Below are 27,988 nucleotides of genomic sequence, written 5' to 3'. Positions count from 1 at the left end.
CAGCCCCAGATAAGCGGAAGAGAATGGATGGATGGACTTCAGATCAATCTATTGACCTTGAAGGAGAGGTCAGAGGTCAAATGTTACACATTTTAAATCTTTATACAGTGCTTTCTATATGTATAACAAAGTACACATTACACTTCTAAGTTATAAGGCTTTTGCCAATTTAGGCCAATAAATTATCAAGCTGACCCTGGAGACCTTGGTGAATGTAAGCCAGATTTGGACCCAACTCTACACCCCTACAATCAGAATTAATTGAAAATTTTTTGAGCTGTTCTTGTTTTTGTCTGTCTGTATTTGGAGACAGAATGACACACATGCACGCATGTAAATATTACCAAAAACATACAGTAACCTCCTTGGCAGAGTTAATGAGGGCTGGTTAAAGACTTTTGCACAGTACTGTATGTTAAAGGAGACTGACAAATTTATATATAGCTGTAAATACCCTTTAACCTTTAATGTCCTTTGGTTGTTCAAATATGATAAAATATGCATATATTTTTTTTCCCTGTAGATCATTGTTTCTGAAGACATTTACACGTCACACATTTTTCTGTTTTTTTCATCAGTTCTTGATATTTTTTGCAGTGTGGTAAATAAAACATGACCGATGATTCTCCTTTATGAAAATGTCTTCTCTAATTTTATTGTTTCTGTTCTGGTTAAACTCAGTAATCCTGTTGATGATTGCAGCTTATCTCAGTCACTTTGGTGCAGTTCTCACATCAGGAACATCAGTCCCATTGTACATTCTGTATAATGACAAATAAAGGTATTCTATTCTATAATAGAAAAAGTGGGCCTAATGTAGAGTAAAAAGTGCACCACTTTATTCAAATGCTCATTAATGCAAATATCTAATCAGCCAATCATATGTCAGCAACTTAAAGCATTTATCCATGTAGACATGGTCAAAACAGACTACTGAAGTTCAAACTGAGCATCTGAATGGGGAAGAAAGGTGGCATCATTGTTGATACCAGACGGGCTGGTCTGAGTAATTCAGAAATGGCTGATCTGCCGGGATTTTCCCAAACAAATTTATCTAGGGATTATAGATGCAAAGAAGGCAACTATAACTCAATCAACCACTTTTTTACAAACAATGTAATCAGTAGGGCATCTCTGAATACACAACACATCAAACTTTCACGCAGATGAGCTACAGCAGCAGAAGAGCACACCGTGTGCCACTGCTGTCATCTAAGAACAGCAAACTGAGGCTACAGTACACACAGGCTCATCAAAATTGGACACTAGAAGAAAAATGAAAAAATGTTGTACTCCAGTGGCCTCTACAACCACCAGATCTCAGTTCAGCAGAGCACCTTTGGGATGTGGTTAAAGGGGAAATTTGGATGAGCAGCTGAAAATCTGCAGCAACTGTGTGATGCTCTCAGGAATGTTTACAGTACCTTGTTGAATCTATGCCACAAAGAATTAAGGCAGCTTTGAAGGCAAAGGGGGCCCAATTAATAAAGTGGGCAGTTAGTGTATATGTATAGGATAAGCTTGTGTGTAATTAGCAGTGCCACGACATGCACCTGTGACACAAGACTGAGAGTACTGTTTGTTTCAACTAAACTAAACCATAAATAATTTGATTGGAAACATAAATGCAGTGCTGGACAGGTTTTTACAAGTTTCTTTTCACATTTGTTTTTAATATTTCAGATTCATGAGTCTACCTGTATGCATCATTTGAAGCTTGAGCAAAATTAAATGCACCTTAAAACACTTTGCTGCTTTGCCCTGAAGTATGTAGAGGTGAGTCATGCAGACAGCACCGCCCACGTAGTATCCATGGTTCTTAAAAGGCTTTTTCATGGCCACTTCAAACAGAACAACATCAGAACACATCTCATAACATGTAATAATGAATCTGATTGTCTGGAGAGCACTAAAGAGAGGGGGGGGGTGGGGGGGTGGAGCAGCTCGCTGGACTCTCTTTTCAGCACAGACGTGATGTAACCCTTCTGAGTGGCCCAGGAGACACTGCTGGCTCCTGCCTCACATCACACACAAGAAATTCTGAAAAAAAAAAAAAAAGAAAAGAAAAGTTAAATGGTTACATTGCATGTGAAAAACAATAAAAGACAGTAAAAAAAACAAAACAAAAATGATTCTCATATTCAAAAGGAGTAGTTCAAGAGTTCACAGTGTCATAAAATTCACTCAACATAGGGTTTTCTGCATCTGGATATTTGTTTTAGTTTTAGTCAGACAGTAGAAGGTGGTATTCATCGTAGGGATTTTAATGGTTTCCCGGGGAAAGAAGGACATTTAAGAGAAGCCCCCCTGGTGATGCATTAAAGTGTTAGTGCTGTAAAAATAAAATAACAGCTCCCTCTCAGTGCAAGCTGCAGTTTGACTTCTGTTGACTTTTGTAGTTTGCTGCAAAAAAAAAAGAAAAAAGAAAAAGACAAAAAGTCTGTGCTTTAAGGACAAGGGGGAAAAAAATTCATTATACTGCTTATCCTCCTCTTCAGATCAGTCTGTTTTCTTATTTTTTTAACAAACACACACACACACAGTAATAATTATTATATGTACACTATTTTGGTCAGGAGGCATCTTGCTATGTTCTATTTGTGAACAAGGTTTGTGACCTTTCAGTCTTCAGACTTGAAGTAAAACATCACATGATAATAATGAGACACTTCTGTGACCTTTGGTGAACAATGAAAAGGGCAGACAGAAACGCAGCGAGAGCTGGAAAGTGACGCGGTGAAGTTTGGAGTCTTTTAGTGCTGCAGGGGGGGGGCAGAGAGAGGATCTGAACTGTGTGCCTCGCTCAGGTCAACTGGCATGTTACACCTGGAAACATCTGCTGGCATTTTATAGTCTTGGTAACATGTCTGTGTAATATCCACAGATTCTGGTTATCTTGACTGGAGAACTTTTAAATTCAGGGGTTACAGCTGTTTGGAAAGTCATTAAGTCATTCTTAAGAAAATCTAAATGTTGTACTGGTTTGCTTGAAACAATATTCAAAGATATAGAAATGCCCCGCTGCTTCTCAAGCACCGCTGGTCTAGTGGTATCATGCAAGATTCCCATTCTTGTGAGCTGGGTTCGATTCCCGGGCGGTGCATTTGTTTTTAAGGGCAGCTGTGGCTCAGGTGGTAGAACAGGTCGTCTACCAATCGGAAGATTGGATCCATTGATCAATCCCTGTCTCCTCCAGTCCCCATGCCAAATATCCTCGACCCTGTTTCCCCTGATGCATCCATCTGAGCAAGAGTGCTATAAAGTGCCTAGGCATAGATAAAAGTGCTGTATGAATGTGTTTATGCTTTGGGGAATCAGCCTTATAGTATGAAGTGCTCAACCGAGTAGAAATGTGTTATATAAGTACTAGGCTTTTACTATTTACATCTTAAAAATTCTTTAAAATGTTAAAAAAAAAAGGTGCTTCATAAATGGTGACAATAAATGTTTGGAAATGGGACAAAATACTTCCCTTAAAACAACATGCCTGTGGTATTATTGTGTGGCTCATACAAGCACAATAAGATGCCTTAATTATCACATCATCTGCTTTTCATAGTAACCTTAGAGGAATATAACGCCCTCCCTGTGTTTCAGGCGGTCTATCAGTATTGTGTTGTTTGACTCCTTCTGCCAGCCTAATTCCACAAATTTTTACCGCTGACTGAAGACAGGTAGAGGCTTTCACAGAATTTTCACAGGGGAGACTGGTGGTTGTGAGACAGCTTACAGCATGTCTGAGCAGCCGGTACAGTGATAGGTTGTGTACAGCGGCAAGAAGACGAGGGACAGTTTTAACAGCTCACTTACCTCTCGTAACCTCATCAAGTTGGCTCTGCTGAGGAGGGAGGGGGCTGGAAAAAACATTAATTAATGTGTCCCTTGAAGTTTACTGAAAGATTCACAGCTTCAGCAGACAGGAAATGGCATTTATGTTTTTAACACCCAAAAACAAACAAACAAAAAACCTTCTGCACTGTTACTTGAGAAAAAAAAACAGGAAACACATAATAAGTATTAAGATAGTTATTTTTCTTCTTTTTTACGTTCAGATATTGCACCGTCATAAAAAAATATAATCCTTCTGTAAACCCCCCCAATTTCTTGATTATATATATAGATACACTCGCTGGCCAATTCATTAGGCACATTAGGTGCTAGTATTGGGTTGGATCTCTTTTGCCTTCAGAACAACTTTAATTCTTCAAGATTCAAAAGGTGCTGGAAACATCCCTCAGACATTTTGGTCCACCTTGACATGATAGCATCACACAGTTCCTGCAGATGTCTCGGCTACACATCCATGATGTGAATCTTTTGTTACACCACATCCCAAAGGTGCTCTATTAGACTGAGATCTGGTGACTGTGGAGGCCATTTGAGTGCAGTGAGCTCATTGCCGTATTCAAGAAACCAGTTTGAGATGATTTGAGCTTTGTGTCATGGTGTGTTATCCTGCTCGAAGCATGGACATGGTCAGTAGCAATACTCAGGTAGGCTGTGGAGTCTGAATGTTGGTACGTGCTAAGCACATATCCTTGACATCGTTGCACCGCCAGCAGCTGCCTGAACTATTGATACAAGGCAGGATGGATCCATGCTTTCATGTTCTTTCTGTCCTTACCATCTGAACGTCCCAGCAGAAGTCAACACTGTCCAGTTCTGTTGAAATCATACCAAGTATAGCCTCTTTTTCAGACCATTCTCTGTAAACCCTAAAGATGGTTGTGGGGGAAAATCCCAGCAGATCAGCAGTTTCTGAAATACTCAGACCAGCCCGTCTGGCACCAACAATCACGACACATTCAAAGCCACTTAAATCACCTTTCGTCTCCATTCTGATGCTCAGTTTGAACTTCAGCAGGTCGTCTCGACCATGTCTACATGCCTAAATGCACTGAGTAGCTGCCATATGATTGGCCGATTAGATAGTTGTGCTAATGAGCAGTTGAACGGATCTACTTAACAAACTGGCTGGTGAGTCTCTCTCTATCTAAATATATATTTAGACATATCGACTCCCCCTCTATTACACTCATATTCACCACAGCTGTGCTGCTGTGATTCTTGATGTAAATATACTCATTAAACCAGTAATATAGTTATAGCATACAAAGATATATCATTTATGGCTCTCATGGGTTTTCCATATTGTTTTAGTTGGCCTAAGAAAAACAGCCTGCTTCATTTGGGTTTGGAATCAGTGATGTGCACATTTTACCACCACTCAGCGTTTATCTTACAGGCTGTAATAGAATGATGGTTTGCAGAGGGGTATAAAATTTCAATCTTCTTCTCTCCTGCCCTAAATTAATTAGCTTGTTTGCCCTCTCTGAGAAACCATCCACAGTAAATATAATAATCTTTGTTCCATAATTTGACTAAGCTGGCACCATGCTGTGTTCACTGCCTCTCAGAGAGCTTTTTCATTTACTTTGTTTCGCCTTCCGCTTGTATTTATGCTATTGGCTAAGATTTGATTACTTTTAAAACAAACATATTTTCTACTTGTTTTTGTTGTAGATTAAACCATCAAACAATGGTCACTGGAAGACAGTTTGTATTCAGCCACTTTGCCAAATGATTTACCATGTTTCTCAGCAGTTTTCACAGTTTTTGCAGTATGTGGACAGTAAAGTATTTCATGTTTAAATGTTCTCATTGATTTTGTAGTCAGGTCAGTTGCTAGATCTCCACATCTACCTTTGCTATGTCAGAGAGGAAGCTGCAGGTTTATCCTGGGGGAGCCTGTGAGTGTGAAGTGACCAAATGTCCTTCACTATGCCAAAGGTGCCCTTTGACAGATCAGTGAGACCCAAGAGGAAAGCAGTACTGGATGAGTGACCACAGTGAGCTGTTACTGAGGCTGAGTTGGGGGATTTACTTTCATGAACTAATGAGGCCCATTCCTGAGATGAATGCGAGTAGCTCTATCAGGGTGAGGATCAGTGTGGTATGCTGTCAGTAATGATCTGCATTCCAACACACTGTTTTGGAGAACCACTGCACAAAGTTCAGTTACTCTTTGTGGTCAAAAAGGGTAAATCTGAGCAGGAGTTCTGGGATGAGGTCACATCTGACTCATACTGGATCTTATAGCACTGAAACCTCTAAATCATTTAACTGGGTAAATCAAATAACCTCTGCATGCTTCCTTGCTATATTATGTTAATTGAAAATGGATAAACTAAACATATCAGGAGTTTTATTTTATTGAATGTTTTTGCAAGTTTGCTACAGTTCAGTATATTACATATTTTAAACATTACAGTTGCTGTAAAATCAAAACTGTGAATGTGGACTGACTGGGTCACTGGTTACTGTGTACTGTGGTGTTGGCTCTCACTGCGGTATTGTATCACTTCCTGTTCCTGTTTCGGAGCACAGTGTTTTGCTGTCTGTTAGCTGTTATATCTGTATAACTCGATTTATCTGAATAATAACATATTTTAGTGTAATCTTCACCTACTTTATCTAGCATACTCTTTGCTGAATCACCTGTATTCACATTACTCACTTTATTTGTTTTTAGAAATTCGCTAGCTTAGCTCAGCTAGTAGCTTAGCTCTTAGCCGACTCACTACCAGCATGGCTTCTTCTCCTGTCTCTCCTGCACTTTCCTGCTCTGGGTGTCACATGTTTAGTTACTCCTCGGCCTCCTTTAGCAGTAACGGTACTTGTAATAAATGTAGTCTGTTTGTAGCTCTGGAGGCCAGGCTTTCTGAACTGGAGACTCGGCTCCGCACCCTGGAAAATCCTACATCTAGCCAGGCCCCTGTAGCGGGTGCGGACCATGGTAGCTTAGCCGCCGTTAGCTCCCCCCCAGCAGATCCCGAGCAGCAGGGAAAACAGGCCAGCTGGGTGACGGTGAGGAGGAAGCGTAGTCCTAAGCAGAAGCCCCGGGTACACCACCAACCTGTTCACGTCTCTAACCGTTTTTCTCCACTCGGCGACACACCCGCCGAGGAACAAACTCTGGTTATTGGTGACTCTGTTTTGAGAAACGTGAAGCTAGAGACACCGGCGACCATAGTCAAATGTCTTCCAGGGGCCAGAGCAGGCGACATTCATGGAAATTTGAAACTGCTGGCTAAGGCTAATCGTAGATTTGGTAAGATCGTTATTCACGTCGGCAGTAATGACACCCGGTTACGCCAATCGGAGGTCACTAAAATTAATATTGACTCGGTGTGTAATTTTGCAAAAACGATGTCGGACTCTGTAGTTTTCTCTGGGCCCCTCCCCAATCAGGCCAGGAGCGACATGTTTAGCCGCATGTTCTCCTTGAATCGCTGGCTGTCTGAGTGGTGTCCAAAAAATGACGCGGGCTTCATAGATAACTGGCAAAGTTTCTGGGGAAAACCTGGTCTTGTTAGGAGAGACGGCATCCATCCCACTTTGGATGGAGCAGCTCTCATTTCTAGAAATCTGGCCAAATTTATTAACCCTCCTAAAAACTGACTACCCAGGGTTGAGACCAGGAAGCAGAGTTGCAGTCTTACACGCCTCTCTGCAGCTTCTCTCCTCCTGCCATCCCCCCAAAACCCCATCCCCATAGAGTCGGTGCCTGCTCCCAGACCACCAAACACCAAAGCTAAAATCAGCAAAAAGCTATTTAAGCATAAAAATTCAAAAACAATAAATAATACAGCTTCATCAACTGCACCAAAGAATAAAACAATTAAATGTGGATTGTTAAACATTAGGTCTCTCTCTTCCAAGTCCCTATTAGTAAATGATTTAATAATTGATCAACGTATTGATTTATTCTGCCTTACAGAAACCTGGTTACAGCAGGATGAATATGTTAGTTTAAATGAATCAACACCCCCGAGTCACAGTAACTGTCAGAATGCTCGAAGCACAGGTCGAGGAGGAGGATTAGCTGCAATCTTCAATTCCAGCTTATTAATTAATCAAAGACCCAGACAAAGTTTTCATTCTTTTGAAAGCCTGACTCTTAGTCTTGTCCATCCTAATTGGGAAAATCAAAAAGCTGTTTTATTTGTTATTATCTATCGTCCACCTGGTCCTTACTCAGAGTTTCTGTCTGATTTCTCAGACTTTTTATCTGATTTAGTGCTCAGTTCAGATAAAATAATTATAGTGGGTGATTTTAACATCCATGTAGATGCTGAAAATGACAGCCTCAACACTGCATTTAATCTATGGTTAGATTCAATTGGCTTCTCTCAAAATGTAAATGAGCCCACCCACCACTTTAATCATACTCTGGATCTTGTCCTGACATATGGCATAGAAACTGAAGACCTAACAGTATTCCCTGAAAGCCCCCTCCTGTCTGATCATTTCTTAGTAACATTTACATTTACTTTAATGGATTACACAGCAGTGGGGAATAAGTTTTATTACAGTAGAAGTCTTTCTGAAAGTGCTGTAACTAAGTTTAAGGATCTAATTCCTTCATTGTTATGCTCTTCAGTGCCAACACAGTGCAGAGCAGCTACCTAAACTCTGCTCCCAGTGAGGTTGATTATCTCGTCAATAGTTTTACATCCTCACTGCGTATAACTTTGGATACTGTGGCTCCTCTGAAAAGGAAAGCTTCAAATCAGAAGTGCCTGACTCCGTGGTATAATTCACAAACGCACAGCTTAAAGCAGATAACCCGAAAGCTGGAGAGGGAATGGCGTCTCACTAAATTAGAAGATGCTCATTTAGCCTGGAAAAAGAGTTTGTTGCTCTATAAAAAAGCCCTCCGTAAAGCTAGGACATCTTATTACTCATCATTAATTGAAGAAAATAAGAACAACCCCAGGTTTCTTTTCAGCACTGTAGCCAGGCTGACAAAGAGTCAGAGCTCTGTAGAGCCAAGTATTCCTTTCACGTTAACTAGTAGTGACTTCATGGATTTCTTTACAAATAAAATTTTAGACATTCGAGAAAAAATTATTCATAACCATCTCAAAGATTATTCTTCATGTTCGGCTGCTTTCAGCACTGCTGGTATTTGTTTAGACTCTTTTGCTCCAGTTGATCTTTCAGAGTTAACTTCAATAGTTACTTCCTCCAAACCAGCAACATGTTTGTTAGATCCCATTCCTACTAGACTGTTCAAAGAAGTCTTTCCAATTATTGATGCTTCAATCTTAAAAATGATCAATCAGTCTTTATTAGTTGGCTATGTACCACAGACCTTCAAGGTGGCTGTAATTAAACCTCTGCTTAAAAAGCCATCACTTGACCCAGCTGTCCTAGCTAATTATAGGCCAATCTCCAACCTTCCTTTTCTCTCAAAGATTCTTGAAAGAGTAGTTGTAAAACAGCTAACTGATCATCTGCAGAGGAACGGTTTATTTGAAGAGTTTCAGTCAGGTTTCAGAATTCATCACAGTACAGAAACAGCATTAGTGAAGGTTACAAATGATCTTCTTACAGCCTCTGACAGTGGACTCATCTCTGTTCTTGTCCTGTTGGACCTCAGTGCAGCTTTTGATACTGTTGACCATAACATTTTATTACAGAGATTAGAGCTTGCTATAGGTATTAAAGGTACTGCACTGCAGTGGTTTGAATCATATTTATCTCATAGACTCCAATTTGTTCATGTAAATGGGGAGTCTTCTTCACACACTAAGGTTAATTATGGAGTTCCACAGGGTTCTGTGCTAGGACCAATTTTATTTACATTATACATGCTTCCCTTAGGCAGTATTATTAGAAAGCACTGCATCAATTTTCATTGTTATGCAGATGATACTCAGCTTTACCTATCAATGAAGCCAGATGACACACATCAATTAGTTAAACTGCAGGAATGTCTTAAAGATATTAAGGCCTGGATGACCTCTAATTTCCTGCTTCTAAATTCAGATAAAACTGAAATTCTTGTTCTCGGCCCCACAAATCTTAGAAACACGGTGTCTAACCAGATACTTACTCTGGATGGCATTACTTTGGCCTCCAGTAACACTGTGAGAAATCTTGGAGTCATTTTTGACCAGGATATGTCCTTCAATGCACATATTAAACAAATATGTAGGACCGCTTTTTTGCATTTGCGCAATATTTCTAAAATTAGAAACATCCTTTCTCAGAGTGATGCTGAAAAGCTAATTCATGCATTTATTACTTCTAGGGTGGACTATTGTAATTCATTATTATCAGGCTGTCCTAAAAGCTTCCTGAAAAGCCTTCAGCTGATCCAAAATGCTGCAGCTAGAGTTCTGACAGGGACTAGAAAGAGAGAGCATATTTCTCCCATATTGGCTTCTCTTCATTGGCTCCCTGTTAAATCTAGAATAGAATTAAAAATTCTTCTCCTCACATACAAGGTCTTGAATAATCAGGCACCATCTTATCTCAAAGACCTCATAGTCCCATATCACCCCAACAGAGCACTTCGCTCTCAGACTGCTGGCTTACTTGTGGTTCCTAGGATACTTAAGAGTAGAATGGGAGGCAGAGCCTTCAGCTTTCAGGCGCCTCTTCTGTGGAACCAGCTTCCAGCTTGGATTCGGGAGACAGACACCCTCTCTATTTTTAAGATTAGGCTTAAAACTTTCCTTTTTGATCAAGCTTATAGTTAGGGCTGGATCAGGTGACCCTGAACCATCCCTTAGTTATGCTGCTATAGGCCTAGTCTGCTGGGGGGGTTCACATAATGCACTGTTTCTCATTCACCTTATTTACTTTGTTTATACTCCACTCTGAATTTAATCATTAATTGATATTAATCTCTGGCTCTCTTCCACAGCATGTCTTTCTCTCCCCTCAGCCCAACCGGTCGCGGCAGATGACTGTCCCTCCCTGAGCCTGGTTCTGCTGGAGGTTTCTTCCTGTTAAAAGAGAGTTTTTCCTTTCCACTGTCGCCAAGTGCTGCTCATAGGGGGTCGTTTTGACTGTTGGGTTTTCTCTGTATTATTGTAGGGTCTTTACCCACAATACAAAGCGCCTTGAGGCGACAGTTTGTTGTGATTTGGCGCTATATAAATAAAATTGAATTGAATTGAATTGAATTAACCGCTTTATTCTTCGAGGGCAGACTAATGGATGTTCCAGTCTTCTTAGTGATCAACAAGTGGGACTGCTCAGCAGATACTTGGCTAAGAAAGAGTGCTGAAACTTCCAGGCGATGTTTGAAGCAGAGCGCTACAGTAGGTGGAGATATCCAAGGATTTTACAAAGCTCATTTATCATGCGATGGACCTTAAGCACTGTGCAGGCTGCAGAAAATACAGTCCACGGCCAAAATGATCAATAATGCCTTAGATAAAAGGCAGAAGTCTATCTGATGAAGGAAGGCAGTGGTTACTAATTACATGTTACTAAATAAAACTGCTTATCAGGTACTCCAAGTCCTTTGCACACATCACCAGATATGTGGAACTCATCCACTGGGAATTTCAAAAATACCGACTTTATTCAAACCTAACAAATTATATTCTGTGAGAAAATTTGTTAAATCTGAATAAAATTAAAACATTTAAAAACACCTTTCAAAAAGGAACAGCACGTAATATGTTTCTGCTCTACACCTGTGATGCAGCTATGATTCCCTGTGAATCTCTTGGTTTGTATTACAACTGTATTCATGTGATTTTAGCCTTATACACCATGCAATTATTTTCGAATCATGTAGTAAGTACACAAATCTAAAAAAAGAGCTGTATTTGAGATATTCAGCCGAATTAAGGTAAAATTCTTTTATTTCTAAATGAGAGAGAAAATGGGTAATCTTGCATCCAGCACAAGTGCAAACAGTGAGTCTCACAGCAAACAAACAAACAAAGTCAGTGTATTTATACAAACAAACAACCCTCAGTGTAAGAAAAAGTTTGTTTTACTTGTGACTTTTATGCTTTTACTCCAAACAATTATTCAAAACACAATTTTCTGTAAATTTGATTAAAGGGCTGTGATCACATTTGATAAACAGATATCTAAAATGATAAAGATGCTATAATTCAGGGTTGGGCAGATAATTTCCCAAAGGGGCCACACTAGTATGCTGAACTCAATTCTGCTCAGTATTAATTTGATCGCTTTATAAGCTTATTGGCGATTCCAGTTTTTCATGTGGCCCCTTGGGAAAATTAGCATTCCACCCCTGTATGATTATTCTAAAATTAATTTAAAGAGTCTGCCCCAGCTACCGCGACCTTGAATTGGATAAGCGCAAGAGAATGGATGGATGGCGGGATGAATGGATTTAAAGTCCAAAACCATCAGTCTAGACAAACTCTTCCTGTGTCCACTAGATGGAGACTAAGGACCAAGAAAAATTCAAGATGCCACAAAGAAAATTGTCTCCTTATGCATGAATACATGAAAATGAATTGTTCTTGTGTGATTTTTAAATTTGGTGAAAGTCCTGTCATTAAGTTGGTTCAATTTTTTTTTTGTGTGTGTCAGATCGAAAAGCACACTACAAACTCCAGCCGCTGCTCATTCTGTCGATTTCTTTAAAAATTTATTTAATTTTTGTCCCTCTTGGCTTCCCGTAGTCGTTCGCCTGAAAGTTTTCGCGTGAAGCCCAACCTGCTGAACGAAAAATGTCTCATTCTCACAGGTAAGAAACTTTTGCTGAATTTTACAACCGCGGCCGACACACCGTCCCACAGGGTACAGCCGTACGGTGTGTCTGGCTGCCCTCACTTATTGCTGACTTATGAAGAAGAAACGTTTGGTGCAACTTCACGTTTCGTTGCCATGACAACGTGTACCGTGGGAGACGTTACCTCAAAAAACTTTTTGGGAGCTTTCTCCGCTGTTTTGTGTTAGGAGTAGCTGGTTTTACATTACTAGTTGCTGAAAGGCTGTCGTCTACCTCCCTGCCCTGTTTTTGGGATATCGCAGTCATCTTGTAGACTTCAACTAGCGTTAGGAAACATTACCTAACTAACTACTCAGGTGCTTAAAACTGAGTCATAAGCATTAAGGTTTATGATTGAGCGACACGAGGCTCAGTCAGTGTTTCAAACGTGTTAGACGGACAGCAAAATAACAGAGGTTACACACAGAGCAGGAACATAATTTAACATTTATTTTACTAACCCGGTTGTTTAAATACTTTGGTTCAGTCGATGTTGAATGTGTGTTTCGTGCAGTTACAGTGACTCTGTTCTTCAGCTCTTAACATTGTCCTCTAACTTTAAACCACCCAGCAGAGCTTTTAAACAGCAGCCATTTTGACATGAAATAGTCCGGTATCAAAAAGTGATTGCTGGTGTGTTTTTTTTTTAATGCCTAATATCTTTGGTCGTATTGGTAAATAGGCTGTAGTAAACAGGATTTACGAAGGAGTTATATATAAGATAAATAAGTTTGCAGGTATGACTCTTTCTGACTCTGTGTTATTGTACCTGCTTTGTGTTCTACATTATCATCAACCCAGTCCTTTTTGGCCACTTAAATTATCTTTATCGAACTGTTACGTGATATTTGTTGCAGTTTCTTGGCTAGTTCTCTCTTGAAAGAAGACATGTTTAATGTCAATAAGACTTTTTACCTGAATAATTAAAAGATATATAAAAGTAACCTCGCCAAAAACTGATGACAGCTTCTACTTTGTGACAGAAATGGCTCAAAGGGTCTTGATATCATTCATTAGCGATATTTGACAGATTATAGTTAAGCAAGTCATTTACAACAGTTGAAAAACTGGCACTTTTTAAGATGACGCCTGAAACACAAGTGTTCTTATGACATTATCGAAACTTGTGTTTTATGTAGGTTTAATTAATGCAATTAATAACACCTGTGTGCTATTTCATGTCAGATTGACTGCACTGTGAAGTGCCAGTTTTAAGTGTATTAAAACTTTATTTGTAACCTGTCTTGGTCATAAAGAGTCCCACAGCTTCTTTTGTAACAGATGAATACTTTTAAAACCGTTATCATTAATAAATGATTAATATTTGACATGTGGGGCCTTCTGTATATTCTCATCTTAATGTGTCTTTTCTCTAGCTTCTCATCAGTGTAAATTTGAATTGTTCTTGTTTCTGCAGTGGCCTACATTTTTCTAGACGTCTGCCACCCTAGCTTCCCAAGGCTGAACCCAGCAAGGGCAGAGATTAGCTTCAACCAGGATTAAACCAATGAGAAAATTTGAATTTGTTGGCCCTTATCTCCTAGCAACATGTGGAGAGCCCTGAGCAAATGGCAGAATTTGATCTTTTGCTTCCTTTTGGCAAAGCATGTTTTCTTGCCAATAGACACTTATCAAACATGACCATTGAACACAGCGGGAATTTTTGGAGGGGCCTTTAAATGATTTGTTTATAGGAAAACTGCATGCATTTCTTGTTTGCAGTGTGGGAGAAGCAACTTATTGCACCTCCTTATTTTGTCAGTCTTGTAGTTCACCAGCTGCCAGGTACAGTGTAATTTTGCTGCTCTTTAGTAAGTCTGTTGTGTGCTTTAATTTCTTAATGTTGTTGGTGTAGTGTATTTAGACCAGAAGCTTTGATTATCTCTGCATAATATTAGGATTCACTCCATAACTTAGTAGATGGGATATTCGCATTCTAAACATGCAATTTCTTGCCTCATCAGGTAATGTAATTCCACGCTTCATTAGGACTGTGAAGTTTATCATTTGTCATCAAAGCCAAGCTGTCAATAAATGATTAAGTTTCACATGAGTAAAATGTAATATTGGGGCCTGAGCAAAACGGATGGCAGTGTACATTTTAATTGCAGTTAGTAAGATTTTGTTTTTGTTTGATTTTCAGGCTGTATTTAAGCAGCTGCTTGTTAGCTAGGGGCTATCCTGCAAAGCTTGAGCCCAACTTATTCCTACAGTTTATCCAGTTAAAGAAAAATGAACTTCTAAATGCCCCAAACAATAATTGAAATGTTTAATATGTTGATGGTCGGGTTAAACAGAGAGTGGTAACTGATTTTTGTATGTTTACCAGCATTTTTCACTAACATCCCACAACCTGTAGTATGCTGCAGCTGATCTATATCAATTATTTCCAATATTGATTGACTACAGTTAATAGGTAACAAATTACTAAATCTATTGTTTAGTTTATAAGATGACAAAAACCATGATTATATATCATTTCCCACAGTAAGGGGCTATTTTCTTATGTCCGTATGTTAGGCAGAATCCTTACTGCATATTATTGACATTGATGGGGTTAGAAAAACTACATGTACATTATCATTAGTAAATGAAAGACAAGCAGTTTTAAGGGGGAAAGGTTCTAAATTGGTCTTCTGTCTCTTTTCTCTTTGCTTGTTGTTGCATGCTTAGCTCTAGAAAACACTTCTATTTATTAGGTCCTTTGTATATTTAGTTAGTTAGCAGTGTAAATAAACAGAAATTGCTGTCTGACAGAATGATGGAGAGGTGGGACAAGTATGGACTTGACCTGTGGCTCTAATTACTACCTCCTGAAACTGGAGATGAGACAAAGTTCAATGTAAAAAGTGGACCTCAGCCTGTCTCCTTGGGGCTGGGGTGTACTGTTTGCTTACCTTTCAGTGTGTCTGTAGTTGAAAATGCTGTTATTTGTGCCATCTACTGCAATTTCTTCCTCATTAGAGCAAGCTAATAATTATGTGTATTTTCTTGGGTCAATGCTATAGAGATGGGAAAGAAGATCCATACATGGATGTTGGTGGTACTCCAGCTCTGACTTAATCAAGTCAAGAAAAGGAAAATAAGCAGCAGTCTAGCCTTGGTCCTTCAGGGAGGTTTCAAAATTCCACGTTTTGTAAGTACTGATGTAGGGGTAGCTGGACAGAAGATGCAGCCTTAATGGAAAACATTTTAGGTACACAGGTGGCACAGGGGCACACTTCTTCCCCACCACTGCAGAGTGGTTCAAATCCCAATTGTATTTCCAGCAATTTGGTCATGCAACAAACACAAGTGGCCATGCTTTGCAAGCCACTAAATGACCATGTCTTTGCCACTCCATTAGCAATTCTTCAGTGTTGTCAGTGGCTGTTTCACCAAAGAGCCCAAGCTGTCAGTGAATTTCCTCACTGGAGGCCATTTGTAGCTTTTGTCAGATGCATTTACATTTTAGATCTTAAAAGGAAAGGTGCAGGTGCTGTGCTTATCTTTACTTTAATTCTTTACTGCAAATCTGTGGTGCATTTTGGCCAATGTCTCTTCATTTCTGCACTCCTTTAAGGCCTCATTTTAGGTTTGTGGTTTGGTGCAAGGTGAAGAGTAAAAATGTTATTATCTTTAAGTTAAAAAAAACAGAGTTAAGTAAGTCATGTGTTGTATTTGACCTGTAGCTTGAACTGTATTGTTACAAACATGGGTCTAGATATTGCAGATAGGCACAGCAGGCTTAAAGCAATTCAAGACCTGTGTCTGTGACCCTTTTAAGGTCAGACTTCTCACCCTAACCTGAACATGAACTTGATATCCTATTTCCTTTGCATCAGAGATCTGGGGCCAAGGACCAGTCACCTCTGTCTGGGAGATACCTGAGGTGCTCAAGACCCTCCTCCAGTCTCCTCAAGTCCTCAGTGATACACTCATCACAGCCTCTGTCTCCACAAATGAGCTGTGATTGAGGTGATTGGAATTTCCAGAGGCTGTCACAATCATTTTGATTGGAAAATAGACAGGAGAAAATGGGAGAGACAGGCCTGTTATGGGAGCCCTGTCAGGGCTAAAATAATGCATCAGAGTGAAGAGGTTAAAGACACCGCTTCCTTGTTAATAATTAATTGCTGTGCGTGTGGTGGATCCACTTCATCGCTCCCAGTCATCACTTGATAATTGCTTTACATTTAATTTGGCTTTAGAGACTGTTTTTCAAGCTGGGTAAATTGTGCTTAAAGTGAATATGGGCTCAGACAGAGACAGGAGTTTGGTCATAAACCACTAAGAAAAAAAAAAGCGACAACTCAGACTGGGAGAAGTAAAGTTTCAGTGATTCTGTACACTATCTGAACACCAGACTTGGAATTAACGTCGTTAACAAACTTTAAAAAGTCTGCAGCATTAGTAGATGAAGCTTTAAAAAAAAGTTAATCGTTGACACTTTCTTGAAACTAACTGAAATTTCTTGCATTAGTAAATATTTGTGTGTGTATATGTCAGCATTTGCTTATTTTTTAAGCCTGCTTACCACTGCACATGTAATGCCTTTAGGTTTTATAAATATGGCTGTCAAGCATTGATTTGGCTTTAATGATTAGGAATGATGGTAAACTGGATCATGAAAGGAAGCTATTACTTTTCTCGACTGACCAGAAGATGTTCAATTAATTTCTTCGCAGTGTTGGGATTTTAAGATAAAACAAAATAAAAACCACGTTGGTTTTCGCAGATTTTTCTATTAAAATAAATAATTGATTAACCAAAGAACTACAGGTACTTGTCAGTTAAGAATTTCTTTTGTGATGGACATGCCAATTTAAGACAGGTAATGACTGGCTTCTCCTTCTTTCTGTAGAGGACACAAGCAGATGTTAGTGGACTAGACATGAACCTGAAGTCTGCACGGACCAGCAGGTGCACATCGGAGAGGAATGTGCGAGATGTACGCCTGAAAAACAATGTGGACATCAAGGTATGGAGAACTTCTATGCATGATTCCACTGTCGAAGTTAAACCTAGTCTTTTTTGACCTTCGTTTGTCCAGCACTAGAAAACCAAATTCCACTTTGCTGCTGTATAACCTCCTTTGTTGGTTAATTTTGCTACTCAGTTTTCTAAATCTGAGGCAGCCAGCGCTCAGTCTTGCATGCACACAGATAACAATCAAGTTAATTAGACCTGAGATTGAGCGAACTGCAGCAGCAACTTAATCATTTGTAACTTGATTAAAAATACTATATTCTGCAGCGCCAGAGACTGGTGTTTTTGTTTTTAGAGGCCTTTAAGTTAAGATGTACTTTGCAACACAGGTCTTAAGTTAGGACGTAATGTTTTTGAAAAACAACAGTGAAACAATCCGGAGGTCTTGAGCACATGCTCATGGGAAATCCTGCTGTACATGACTGACGGTGAACAGATAGATATTAGAAATGTATTAATGTTTTCTTGTTTTCCTGTGCCCATAGGAAATTTATGAATTTGAAAAGAAATTGGGTCAAGGTGGCTTTGGAGTTGTTTATGAAGCCACCCACATAGAGACACAGACAAAATGGGCCATTAAGACATTTTGCAGACCAGAGGTGAGTGTATCTGGCATCCCTCGAGGAAGCCTGTTTTTTTAATGTGATACAAAGTTGCACTAATAAGGGAAGTTTATGTTTGGAGGGTAACAACAAATCCAGCTGTGATTTGACTTTCTGTCACATCAGGCAGGAAGTTCGAAAGTAGAGATGGTGGATAACGAAATAAACCTTCTCAAACAAATGAATCATCCTCACATAATACATCTTGAGGCAGTCTACCGCTCGACCACGGTAAGCATCGCTATCCTTTAAATCACAAACTCCAAATTAGCATAATTAAGTGAGTGGGTGAATGTAATGCATGTAACATATCACAGTGTCTATTACTGCATGCTGCTCTGCATAAATATTACTGATGAACACACAAATTGTCTGTATAGTAAGATGCATTTATCTTCTCATTTCTAGATGATTTATTTGGTTACTGAGCTGTGCAAAGGGGGTGATCTGAGGAAGCTGTGGCAGCAAAAAAAGTTCTTCACAGAGGATGAAACAAGGGACATAATCTGTAGTTTAGCTGATGCTGTTGTCTACCTTCATAAAAGAGGTAATGTCATTTTACAGATTGATCTTATCTACGCTAATTATACTCTCGAACATGCAGTTCAGACTGTGTTTTGAATAAATTGAGTTTCAGTTAATTTATAGTGGTGCTACAATGCCATTATAGTATTCAAATTGTTTTTGCCCTCAATGATGTGATATTCCTTGCCATTAGGGCTTTCAGTCGCTGTAGAAAGGTGTCTTATTTTGATAAAATGGCAGTAATAACCAGCTGCCAGGAAATAAACATTTTAATTAAATAGTTTATTTCCAAATGCTGTTTCCCCTTTGGTAAAATCTGAGGTTAGAGGTAATTTAGGACATTGCTTGGTAATGAGGCATCATTTCATGTGGCAATTGACTGATGTAGAACAAACTAGGGAACAATACTAATTAACAGGAGTTTTTCACATGGAAAGTCCTTTTGTGGTGTTTTCTTTGCCTTCATTGATACTAATGATAGTAATGAGAAAGTGCTTGAATTAGGTGTCCAGAGACCTTTCTTTGTCAAATGACTGATCACATAACTTGGCTTAAATTTATAGATCACATTTTTTCTGACCTTTGTCAGTATCATTGGTACATTAAACTGTCTTAAGGGGCGTCCACACAGGAAGCGATTCGCTTGTTGTGCATCAATTTGTCGCTGACGTTTGGTTGCTATTGGACACTCGAGGCTCAGATTGCCTAAGAAACCCTCTAGTGCGGGTGGGGAATTAATATTCCCAAGGGGCCATATGAGAAACTGGGACTGTTGTGGAGGGCTGCAGCAATAAACTTATGAAGATATAAAATTAATATTGAACAGAACTGAGTTCAGCTTATTGGTGCAACCGTCCACAACGGTCCCAGTTTTTCATGTGGCCCCTTGGGAAAATGAATTGCCACCCCTGCTCTAATGTATTTACCACCCCCCCTCATGGGTCAGTCAGTGGTATTCTTCTCTCTCATTGATAGTCGCCACAATCACTTGCCTTGAAGTTGAGAAAAGTTTAACTCGTGACCTGCCCTCTTCATCTCACCAGTGTTTATTTTGTTGGCAGCAGGAAGTCACTGACTTCCTGTGATCTCTGGTTGCCACATCACTGCTAGTTGCTTCCTGTGTGGACCTGCGTTTAGCTGTACATAGGCTGAGCTGAGCTTTGAGCTTTAACATATATGCGTACCAATAAATGTTTTATTAAACTGTATTGTTCCTTAATGAGTTACTTTAAGGATGATTATCTGAATTAAATGCACCAAACATTATTTATATACTTTGTAGTTATAAACTAATTTATTTTTATTAGTATTTCATTAAGTAGCCAGAAAAAATGCAGAACTAACTAGTGCATTTTAAAACTGGTACTTCTGTTTTAGTCTGTGTATAATGATTATGTATATGAAACAGAAACTGAGAGTTCAGGTGACAGAAAGCATTTTAAAAATAGGAATTGCTATATAAAAAAATATGTTAAATGGACAAAAGAAAAAAGCATTTTCAGGTGTTTGTTTGCACATCATTTGCTCTAACTTACCTTTCACACACCATCAGCACTGTTGCATTGTATAATTGGTTGCTTCAAATAGTGCACTGAATAGGACTGCCCAGGGCAAATTGTATTTTTCCTCCTGCCTTCCCTCTCTCTGCTAAGTTAACAAGGCCCTTCAGTCTGCTCTGCTGTAAGCAAGAAAAACATAACTGTGTTAGCATCTTTGGAACATACAATTTATTCTAGTGACTGAGTGTAAAGTTATGTCAGATGAAAGGTTACACATGTATTTTTCTCTTGTTCAGCTCTTCAATTCTTGGCCTATAATTCAAGAAAAGAAACCAAAATATTAACATGAAGGTTTTGTCAGGTGACTTTTTATTACGTGCACATGTTCCACTGGCCAAGCCCATGAATCTGCTTAGTTATTTCCTTTGGGGACATTTGTTCTCTGCTTTACTAGTACTAAATACTTAGAAGATGCAGCTAACCTCCAAAATACAGCTGCCTTTTGGTCCTGCCTTTATCACAGGCTATATTACAATAAGAGACTGTCTTTATGGTGGCATTGATGTTTTATCTATGAATCATGGTTTAATAGTTATCAGTGGTCTCATCACTAAGCAACCACTCTTCCACTGCTAAATAAAAAAAAAAAACAATCTTGGTTGAAATATTAATTACAGCACATAATACTGTAAATATAACTCCCATACACCTCCATGGTGAGAGTGTAACATTTCCCTCTTCACATCCTACAGATATTGTGCACAGAGACTTGAAACTTGAGAACATTCTTGTGAAAAATTCTCCCGATGAGGATGATGGCAAAACCGATATCAAGGTAAAACGGTGAACCAAACTGAAAACTTTCCATTTTCTGCCACACTGAGAAAAAGCATCAAATAGGCACTTTTTTCCTCACCCACTGTCTCCGCTATAGTTAGTAAAGGCTTTAAATACTACCTCATTATGATAGTCTCCCTGTGGTCTCCCTTTATAGTCCACCTTTACAAATGGAGACTAAACTGCGTCTTTAAACATATTACCTGCTGAGCACAGCATGTTGCTTGCATTGACGACGAGCCAGCCAAAGCAGATACCTGGTGTATGAGTTAAAACAAGGCCAGGATTCTCTTTGTCTTGTACACATACACTTACACACATTTATCGTACATGTTGTAAGAAAGTTTTGCTGTGGTAGAGCATAAATTGCTTTTCACAGTAGTTGTTTTTTTTTTTAATTTTGCAATTATTGTGATTGTCCTCTACAAATATACTATATACTGTATAGTGTGGACCTGTGTTGATGTTACTTGTCTAGCTTTGTCCTTACTGAAGCCCCTTAAACAAAGAATCTAATATAGATTTTGTCAGCATGACTGAATCATGTTTATTTGTAACACCTTTTTCTTAAGTGCTATTCTCCACCTAGGTGGCAGACTTTGGATTATCGGTGAAGACACGTGGTGCAGGGATCGAAAATATAATGACACATGCCTGTGGGACCCTTATCTATATGGGTAAGACATCTGGATCTCCTACAGCATGCTAGTTGACCAAAGAGATGACAGTGTGAATGAGTAGTGTAGCAGAAGGCACTGATGTTTTTGATTCTACCACAGAGGGTGGCAAGGTATTTTTAGAAGGACATTTTTAAGTTTAAACTCAGACTTCAGAATTCATATATAGTGAAAATAATGATGTTTTGTTTTTACAGTATATAGTTACATTTTACAACCATATATATTATAATGTGCTTATATCCACAAAAACAGTTCAAAACCTGTAAGCACTTGCGAAAAAAATCTGTAAAATGATAATGGTTTAAAAAGTAATAGGTTTTATTTAGCTATAACTTAATGGATTATTTACTGCAGTAACCCTATGTCTTCAAAACAGCACCAGTTCTTCTACACACAGATTTTCACTTTCACTGTATGTAAACAAAGTTGGAACAAAGTTTTCTTGCAAAGTGGATTTATCCTATCTCAGTCGCCTCTTTCTCCTTGGTAATCCTTGACTGACTCCACGATATTGAGATCAGAGCTTTGTGGGGTCCTGCCCCCTTATTTCTGTTATCATTAAAGATGTTAGGAGGAGTATCACCTTTACCACTTTGGCTACATGCCTACACAATGACTTGCGGTTGTTGTCTTGGTGTGGAATGAATCTGGAGACAAATGAGATGTGTTCTCGTTGATGTGTGATCCCAGGACTTCTCAGGTCCTTGTTAGCACTCAGATGACTAAACTGCTTCTTGCTGAAGCCAGATATTTCAAACTAAATACTTGCTGTGCTAATTTTCCTCCACAGTCAAAGATTTTTAGCTCTAGCTGTCACTATTTCAGAATCCTTACCTTTTTATTATGTCTGGGTATCACCCAGTTTTATCCCTCCTACACAGCTGTTTCTGTTACAGTTAATGGTTTTGGTTTAGCCATGTTAATGATTTGATTAATTAGCACCTGTTTGGTATAATTGTTCAATTATGCACTGGGCTATATGCCTACAAATTCCTTCTGTTATTTTGTTACTTTCTCAGCATATGAATGTCACCGGAGGATTTCATGGTTGCACACTCGATGCTTTTGGTGATCCAGTATATAATTTAGATTATATTTCAAAAGAAATATACATTTATTCAAAATATATAATAATATATTCAAAGGGCTATATCCTCCACCACCTTTATTGGTAAAAATGCTACCTTTTATGTCTCATTACTACCACCAACTTTGGCTGTGCACTTTCCTCGTGTGTGTAACTCAGCTTTCACACTCATGGCGTGCGTGCGTGTCCTGGTAAATGTGGTGACAAAACATAACACATACACATTATTCTGGTGTTAACTTATTGAAATGGGGCTCAGCAGCATCACCAGTGCTAAAAACATTTTTTAACAAAGTGTTTTATCTGTCTGTAGCTCAGACAGAGGAAGTCATACATGTGTGTATGCGTGTCGTTTCCAGCCCCTGAAATGATGAGCGGTCGTGGTTATACCCAGTGGTGCGATGTGTGGAGCATAGGAGTCATTATGTATATGTTGTAAGTAGGAACACAAATACTATTTTTAACCATGTACACACAATCTTTGAATGCCCATGTCTGAGTTGTGCATCCCTGTAGACTGTGTGGAGAACCTCCATTTTTCTCCAAAACAAAGGGAAACCTGCTTAAGAAGATAATGAACAGCGAAGTCAAATTTACTCAACCTATCTGGGCCTCAGTCAGTGATGCAGGTAACGCTTCATGGTCTTATTCACATTCTTAAGTAAATATAGAGGAGCAGTGCAAAGGCTTCATGCGTGCAGTTTTACTGGGTGGGTCAGTATTACAAACATACTCACTGATTGTCTTGAGTCTGTCTCAACAGCAAAAAATCTATTGAGTTGCCTATTGAAGGTGGACCCTGCCTACCGAATGTCTGCTAATCAGCTACTTGAAAACCCCTGGATTACAGTAAGGCACTTTGAGCTGCATTCCTGAACTTCACATAAGTCTCATGAAGTGCTTTTACAGGGTGCTTTGTCCCAACAGGGTGACACTAATGTGCCCGTTGTACCACCCAATGTGCTGGAGATGATGCGTCAGTACTTGGAGCAGGAGGAAAGTAATAATGAAGATTAAATTAAATCTTTTAAGTCATCACTTGATCATTATAAATTTTGATTTGATCACTTTATTAGTACTGTTGCTATAATGTGATAAGCTGCAGTTTAATATACTGATTGCTGTGTTTGAGGTGTCTTGATATTTGACTCAGCAGCCAATCAAACATGCAGGCCACAGTACAAAAGGACCTGGCAAAGTTGCCAAATAAGGCCAAGATAGTGAAATATACAGAGTAACATTGTAATATTTAGATGCAAGGTATTTCTTTTCATATAGCATTGATTATTAAGGAACAGAGAAGCAGAGGGGGGCATAGACAGCAATAAACCAAAGGCATGTTTAGCTGCTTAATGTTGTTAAAAATTTTCCAAAACAGCAAATGAGACTTCAGAAGATTCACCCTTCACCTCTTTTGAGGAAAACCTGGAATCATTCCCAGTCCACCAGGCAGTTTCAACAGAAACAAACAGCAACTGCAGGAGCCACACCAGGCTCAGTCCTGAGAGACACAGCAGCTCCAAAAAGCCTTCCACATCTACCAAACTGGTACTGTGTTTCTGTTTAGCACAACTCTACAACATTTTGACATCACTTGCCTATTTTTTCTTAAAGTCTCTTATTATCTATTCAAGTGTTGTATGTGATTAGTGTAGGTTCTGTACCATTAACACCCCACTTACCTGTTTTGGTGATTATTGGTTTTAATTTGAGTCACCCCGGCAGGTATATTAATCAGCACAACAGTCTTTACAGAGTTGTTGAAAATTTTGTCTGTATGGTTGGTGTGATGTGTTTGTCACATGCTGGCAGAGGATACATTGCACTGTGATTTTCCCCCTCAAAAATTCCCTGGTTCCTTGAAGCTGCACGTTTTCTTTAAATTGAGGGGGTTTTAAATATAAAAGCAGTGCTCATGCACAATTTTAAAAGTTACTGTAATGTTATCAGTTTCTGATGTGTACATTTTATACGCCTGTCGAAAGACGGGACGTATTATGTGAACACCCACGGCGGGCGAACATTGAAGTGTCCGCTCAATAACATGAGAACTGTTTGGTCTACACTTACCAGACGTCATGGGTAGATAGCTTATGACCAAAGCAAGGTTGGTATTGTAGGGTCACTGGGGTCAAGATCAAGGTCACTGTTATTTACATTGCATTTTACTAGTTTACCATATCAAGACATTATGCAGAGATCAGGTTTTGGAGGTCACAGTCTAATGTCAAGGTGACATAATTATTAAATCTTTGTTTTTCAAGTAACAACAAACAGGTATTTTCCCGCCTGTAGGCGGAGCTCTTGTTTATTATTGTTAGTAATTAATACTGCTAAAAATTCAGTTGATTTGAGTCTCGGTGTGTGTGTGAGAGAGAGAGGTTAAAAATGAAACAAGACAAACCTGAATTTTCCATTAAACTACCGTTCTATAGGTCAGACTTTGTGTGTTATGTATGGTCATGAATTCCATGTCTTGTGTTTTCCGTCGGGTTGTCCTAGGATCATGGAATAAAGACTAAAGAGAGTGGTGGCAGCCTTCAGCAGGACAAGCAAGTAAACTGCTCTGACACCCCAGGACAGCCAGCAACCACACAGGTTTGTTGAACTTCCTACATCCTATCCTTTTTGGTTCAATTTTAAATTGTTCTTTAGTGTATTTTTTTTTTATCAGTACACATTTTAGATCTAAAATTTCAACATACAAACGTCTACTGTTTTGCCTTTTGGATTTTAACTTTTTATTTTTTAACTGCCTTTTAGCATATTGCCTTTCATATTTAACCACCACTAGATGGTGCCAGATTCACCTCTTGAAGATGTTCATAAAAGTGTAGCCACGCAGCTGTTTTTTACACAGATGTCATAGTTAATTCTGTTATGTAAGATTAATATGAGTCTTATGGCTGCAGTCTCATGCTCTTGTTAAACTCTCCACACAGCTGAGTGCAAAGCAGCACAGGCCTCAGGACAAGAAGGACCTCAGCGCAGGACAGAAACAGACCTCCAAACCCAAGTAAGGCAGATGACCAGTTACTTTCTACCTCCATTAAAGTGAGACTGGTCCCTGAAAACCACCAGCTAGCTCCAAGACTGACAGCCATTCAGAATAAAACTAAAAAATGAGCCATATCCTGTTACAAAACATAAGGAGAGGGAAAAAAAAAACCCTGCAACAAATCAGAATTTTTGTGGCTGTAATCAATGTACATTTATTGTTTTGTTTTTCATGTTATTATTTTATTGAGATTTGTTATTTTAGCAGTAATGTGAATGTAAATACTACGAATGGTGCAGCCATTTTTGTGAAGTCCAGAGACTAAGCAGCAACCGCAGTGTCATATAAATGGGCTTTGTGTACAACTGTGAAAATGGTACAAAGAGGCCCAAAACCACTGCAGCTGAAGATTCAGCTTCAGCACTGCCCTGTGCCAAAAGAAAGAGACCCCATCTGAGATAGTGTTCCAGATGGGGAGAAACTGCTGGATAAATTATTTGTGTTAAATAATCAATTGTTTTTGAGCATCAAACAGCTTGCATGTTTTCTGTAGTTGCTGCCAAACAAAGATGCTGAATGAGTTTGATGTGTAACACTGATGCTTTTAGCTTACAGCAACAACCAGGTTAGTTAAGTAAGATTTTGATGTCTTGTCTTGATATGCCTCTTTCCCTAAAGTCTTTAATTTAACTGCTATTTACTGTTTATGTACATATTCTGTGTTTTTTGTATTTGTCTCATTTCTTTTTTTGTTTATTTGCTTTATAAATATATGCTAAATAGGAGGGAAAATACTTGTGAAGATTACTGGATATTATTTAAAAAAAACTGTGAGTGCGCAATAGGGATTTTCTTTCTTTCTGTTCTGACCTCTCAATTCCAAAACGTCCGATATGCAGTGACTGCACCCACTCAGTGTCAAAACAGAAAAACTGTCACACAGGCTGGTTACGCTCCATCTGAATGCAGAGGATTGGGACTGGGGGCAGCCACGGGTCTAATCTCGTTTGGAGGCCATTGAAAGCAGTAGGAGCTACTTTGAGGGCACTGCCATTCAAGCACAGGTTTTTCCGCTGCAGAGAGAATAATCCCCAGCATAGATACAACATTAAAGTATCCAAGCATAACACACAGAGGGTGAATTTCAAATCCACCCATTTGCATCTTGAAGTGAATGAGTGCCAACAATGGGGCCCTGTTTTCATGCACAGGCTCTGTTTTAGTGTGTATGTGTAAATGTAGTTTCCACTTTTTCCTTGAATGAGTGGACCTTTTTATCAAATTTTGTCCAGGCAGACATACTGCAGTTATCTCAGGTGATTTTTTTCCCCTAACATAGTGTGTAGATATGCAAATGAGATGTGAATTATTTCTGATTAAAGCTGCTTGCCAAAAGGACTGCGTGATTACTGCAACACTGACAAGCTTGACTTTGGTTTACTCAGACTGCTCTGAACACCAGATGGTAGTAGGTAGCGAGTTCTTGAATTCATTTTGAAATTATTTCCTGAAGTTAAGATGACACAGGGAGTCATCCCTAAAGCTATCTAGTTTTATGCATGAAGCTTTGTAATTAGAACTGGTTGTTTGAGCCTCTGCCCATTAAAACTATGATGTCCATGTGATGTGTCACTAATTAACATGTTGTATGCTGATATCTGCATGGTCCACACAGAAAAAAAACAAAATGTTAAGACATAAATTGTTAAGGCACGTTTCCTTTTGGGTGCTGTCTTGTGATTTTTATTGATAACTTGAGACACACAAAGTCAACAATGGGATGTATAAATTTGACCTACAGCAACGTATGGGAGTTCTTTATTGTGTCTCAAGTTGGGACAAATTTTAACAGGAACATATGGAGGAGTCATAACTATGTTAGCAGAGTCAGATGTTAAAACACTGTCATAATGTTTCAAGCAAACAGCAGCCTCCAGTTTGACTTCTTTTGCCAAAACAACAGAGCAAAGAGCAAAGAGGTGGGAGAAGAGGGGACAGAATGAGAGGCTGTGTGGTGGATAGGTTAGGGGCGTGAATTTGGGACAAAGCATGGAGGCAAAGGAAATTAGAAAATTCGTCGGGATGGAACGAGGGATGCGCCCCATGCCCCCCTCAAATCCCACCCCCCCTCCAGCAGTGCTCCTGACAGATGGAAGTAATGGTGGGTGGGTTGATGGGCTGGAGGGATTAAAACTCTGCAGCCCCATTTTTGGAGCCTGAAGAGAGTGTCACTCCT

At 39.2% G+C, this 27,988-nt stretch overlaps 1 protein-coding gene and 1 non-coding gene across 5 annotated transcripts; both read left to right on the top strand.

The window, feature by feature from the left end:
- Window positions 1-3,032: 3,032 nt before the first annotated feature.
- On the top strand, window positions 3,033-3,103 carry trnag-ccc (transfer RNA glycine (anticodon CCC)). Its single transcript has one exon. It is a non-coding gene; the product is annotated as a tRNA-Gly (tRNA).
- A 9,348-nt stretch (window positions 3,104-12,451) lies between these two features.
- Window positions 12,452-27,384, top strand: stk33 (serine/threonine kinase 33). Of its 4 annotated transcripts, XM_030724083.1 has the most exons (16): window positions 12,452-12,532; window positions 15,565-15,692; window positions 16,381-16,513; window positions 17,400-17,516; window positions 18,010-18,123; window positions 18,253-18,357; window positions 18,535-18,673; window positions 20,903-20,985; window positions 21,577-21,664; window positions 23,114-23,189; window positions 23,271-23,383; window positions 23,518-23,603; window positions 23,682-23,754; window positions 24,133-24,302; window positions 25,257-25,352; window positions 25,697-27,383. In XM_030724083.1, the coding sequence occupies exons 4-16, from the start codon at window positions 17,430-17,432 to the stop codon at window positions 25,772-25,774; spliced, it is 1,308 nt and encodes a 435-aa protein (XP_030579943.1). In that variant the 5' UTR covers window positions 12,452-12,532; window positions 15,565-15,692; window positions 16,381-16,513; window positions 17,400-17,429; the 3' UTR covers window positions 25,775-27,383. The 4 variants fall into 4 exon arrangements, with proteins under 4 accessions (XP_030579943.1, XP_030579946.1, XP_030579964.1 ...); XM_030724086.1 differs by lacking the exon at window positions 16,381-16,513 and having other exon boundaries at window positions 25,697-27,384; XM_030724094.1 differs by lacking the exon at window positions 15,565-15,692 and having other exon boundaries at window positions 12,470-12,532.
- The last annotated feature ends 604 nt before the right edge of the window (window positions 27,385-27,988 follow it).

This window comes from Archocentrus centrarchus, chromosome 3 (assembly GCF_007364275.1).
Source record: "Archocentrus centrarchus isolate MPI-CPG fArcCen1 chromosome 3, fArcCen1, whole genome shotgun sequence".
Classification (NCBI taxonomy): Eukaryota; Metazoa; Chordata; class Actinopteri; order Cichliformes; family Cichlidae; genus Archocentrus; species Archocentrus centrarchus.
Note: the sequence above shows the minus strand (reverse complement) of the source record. Positions and strands in the feature narration are given on the sequence as shown.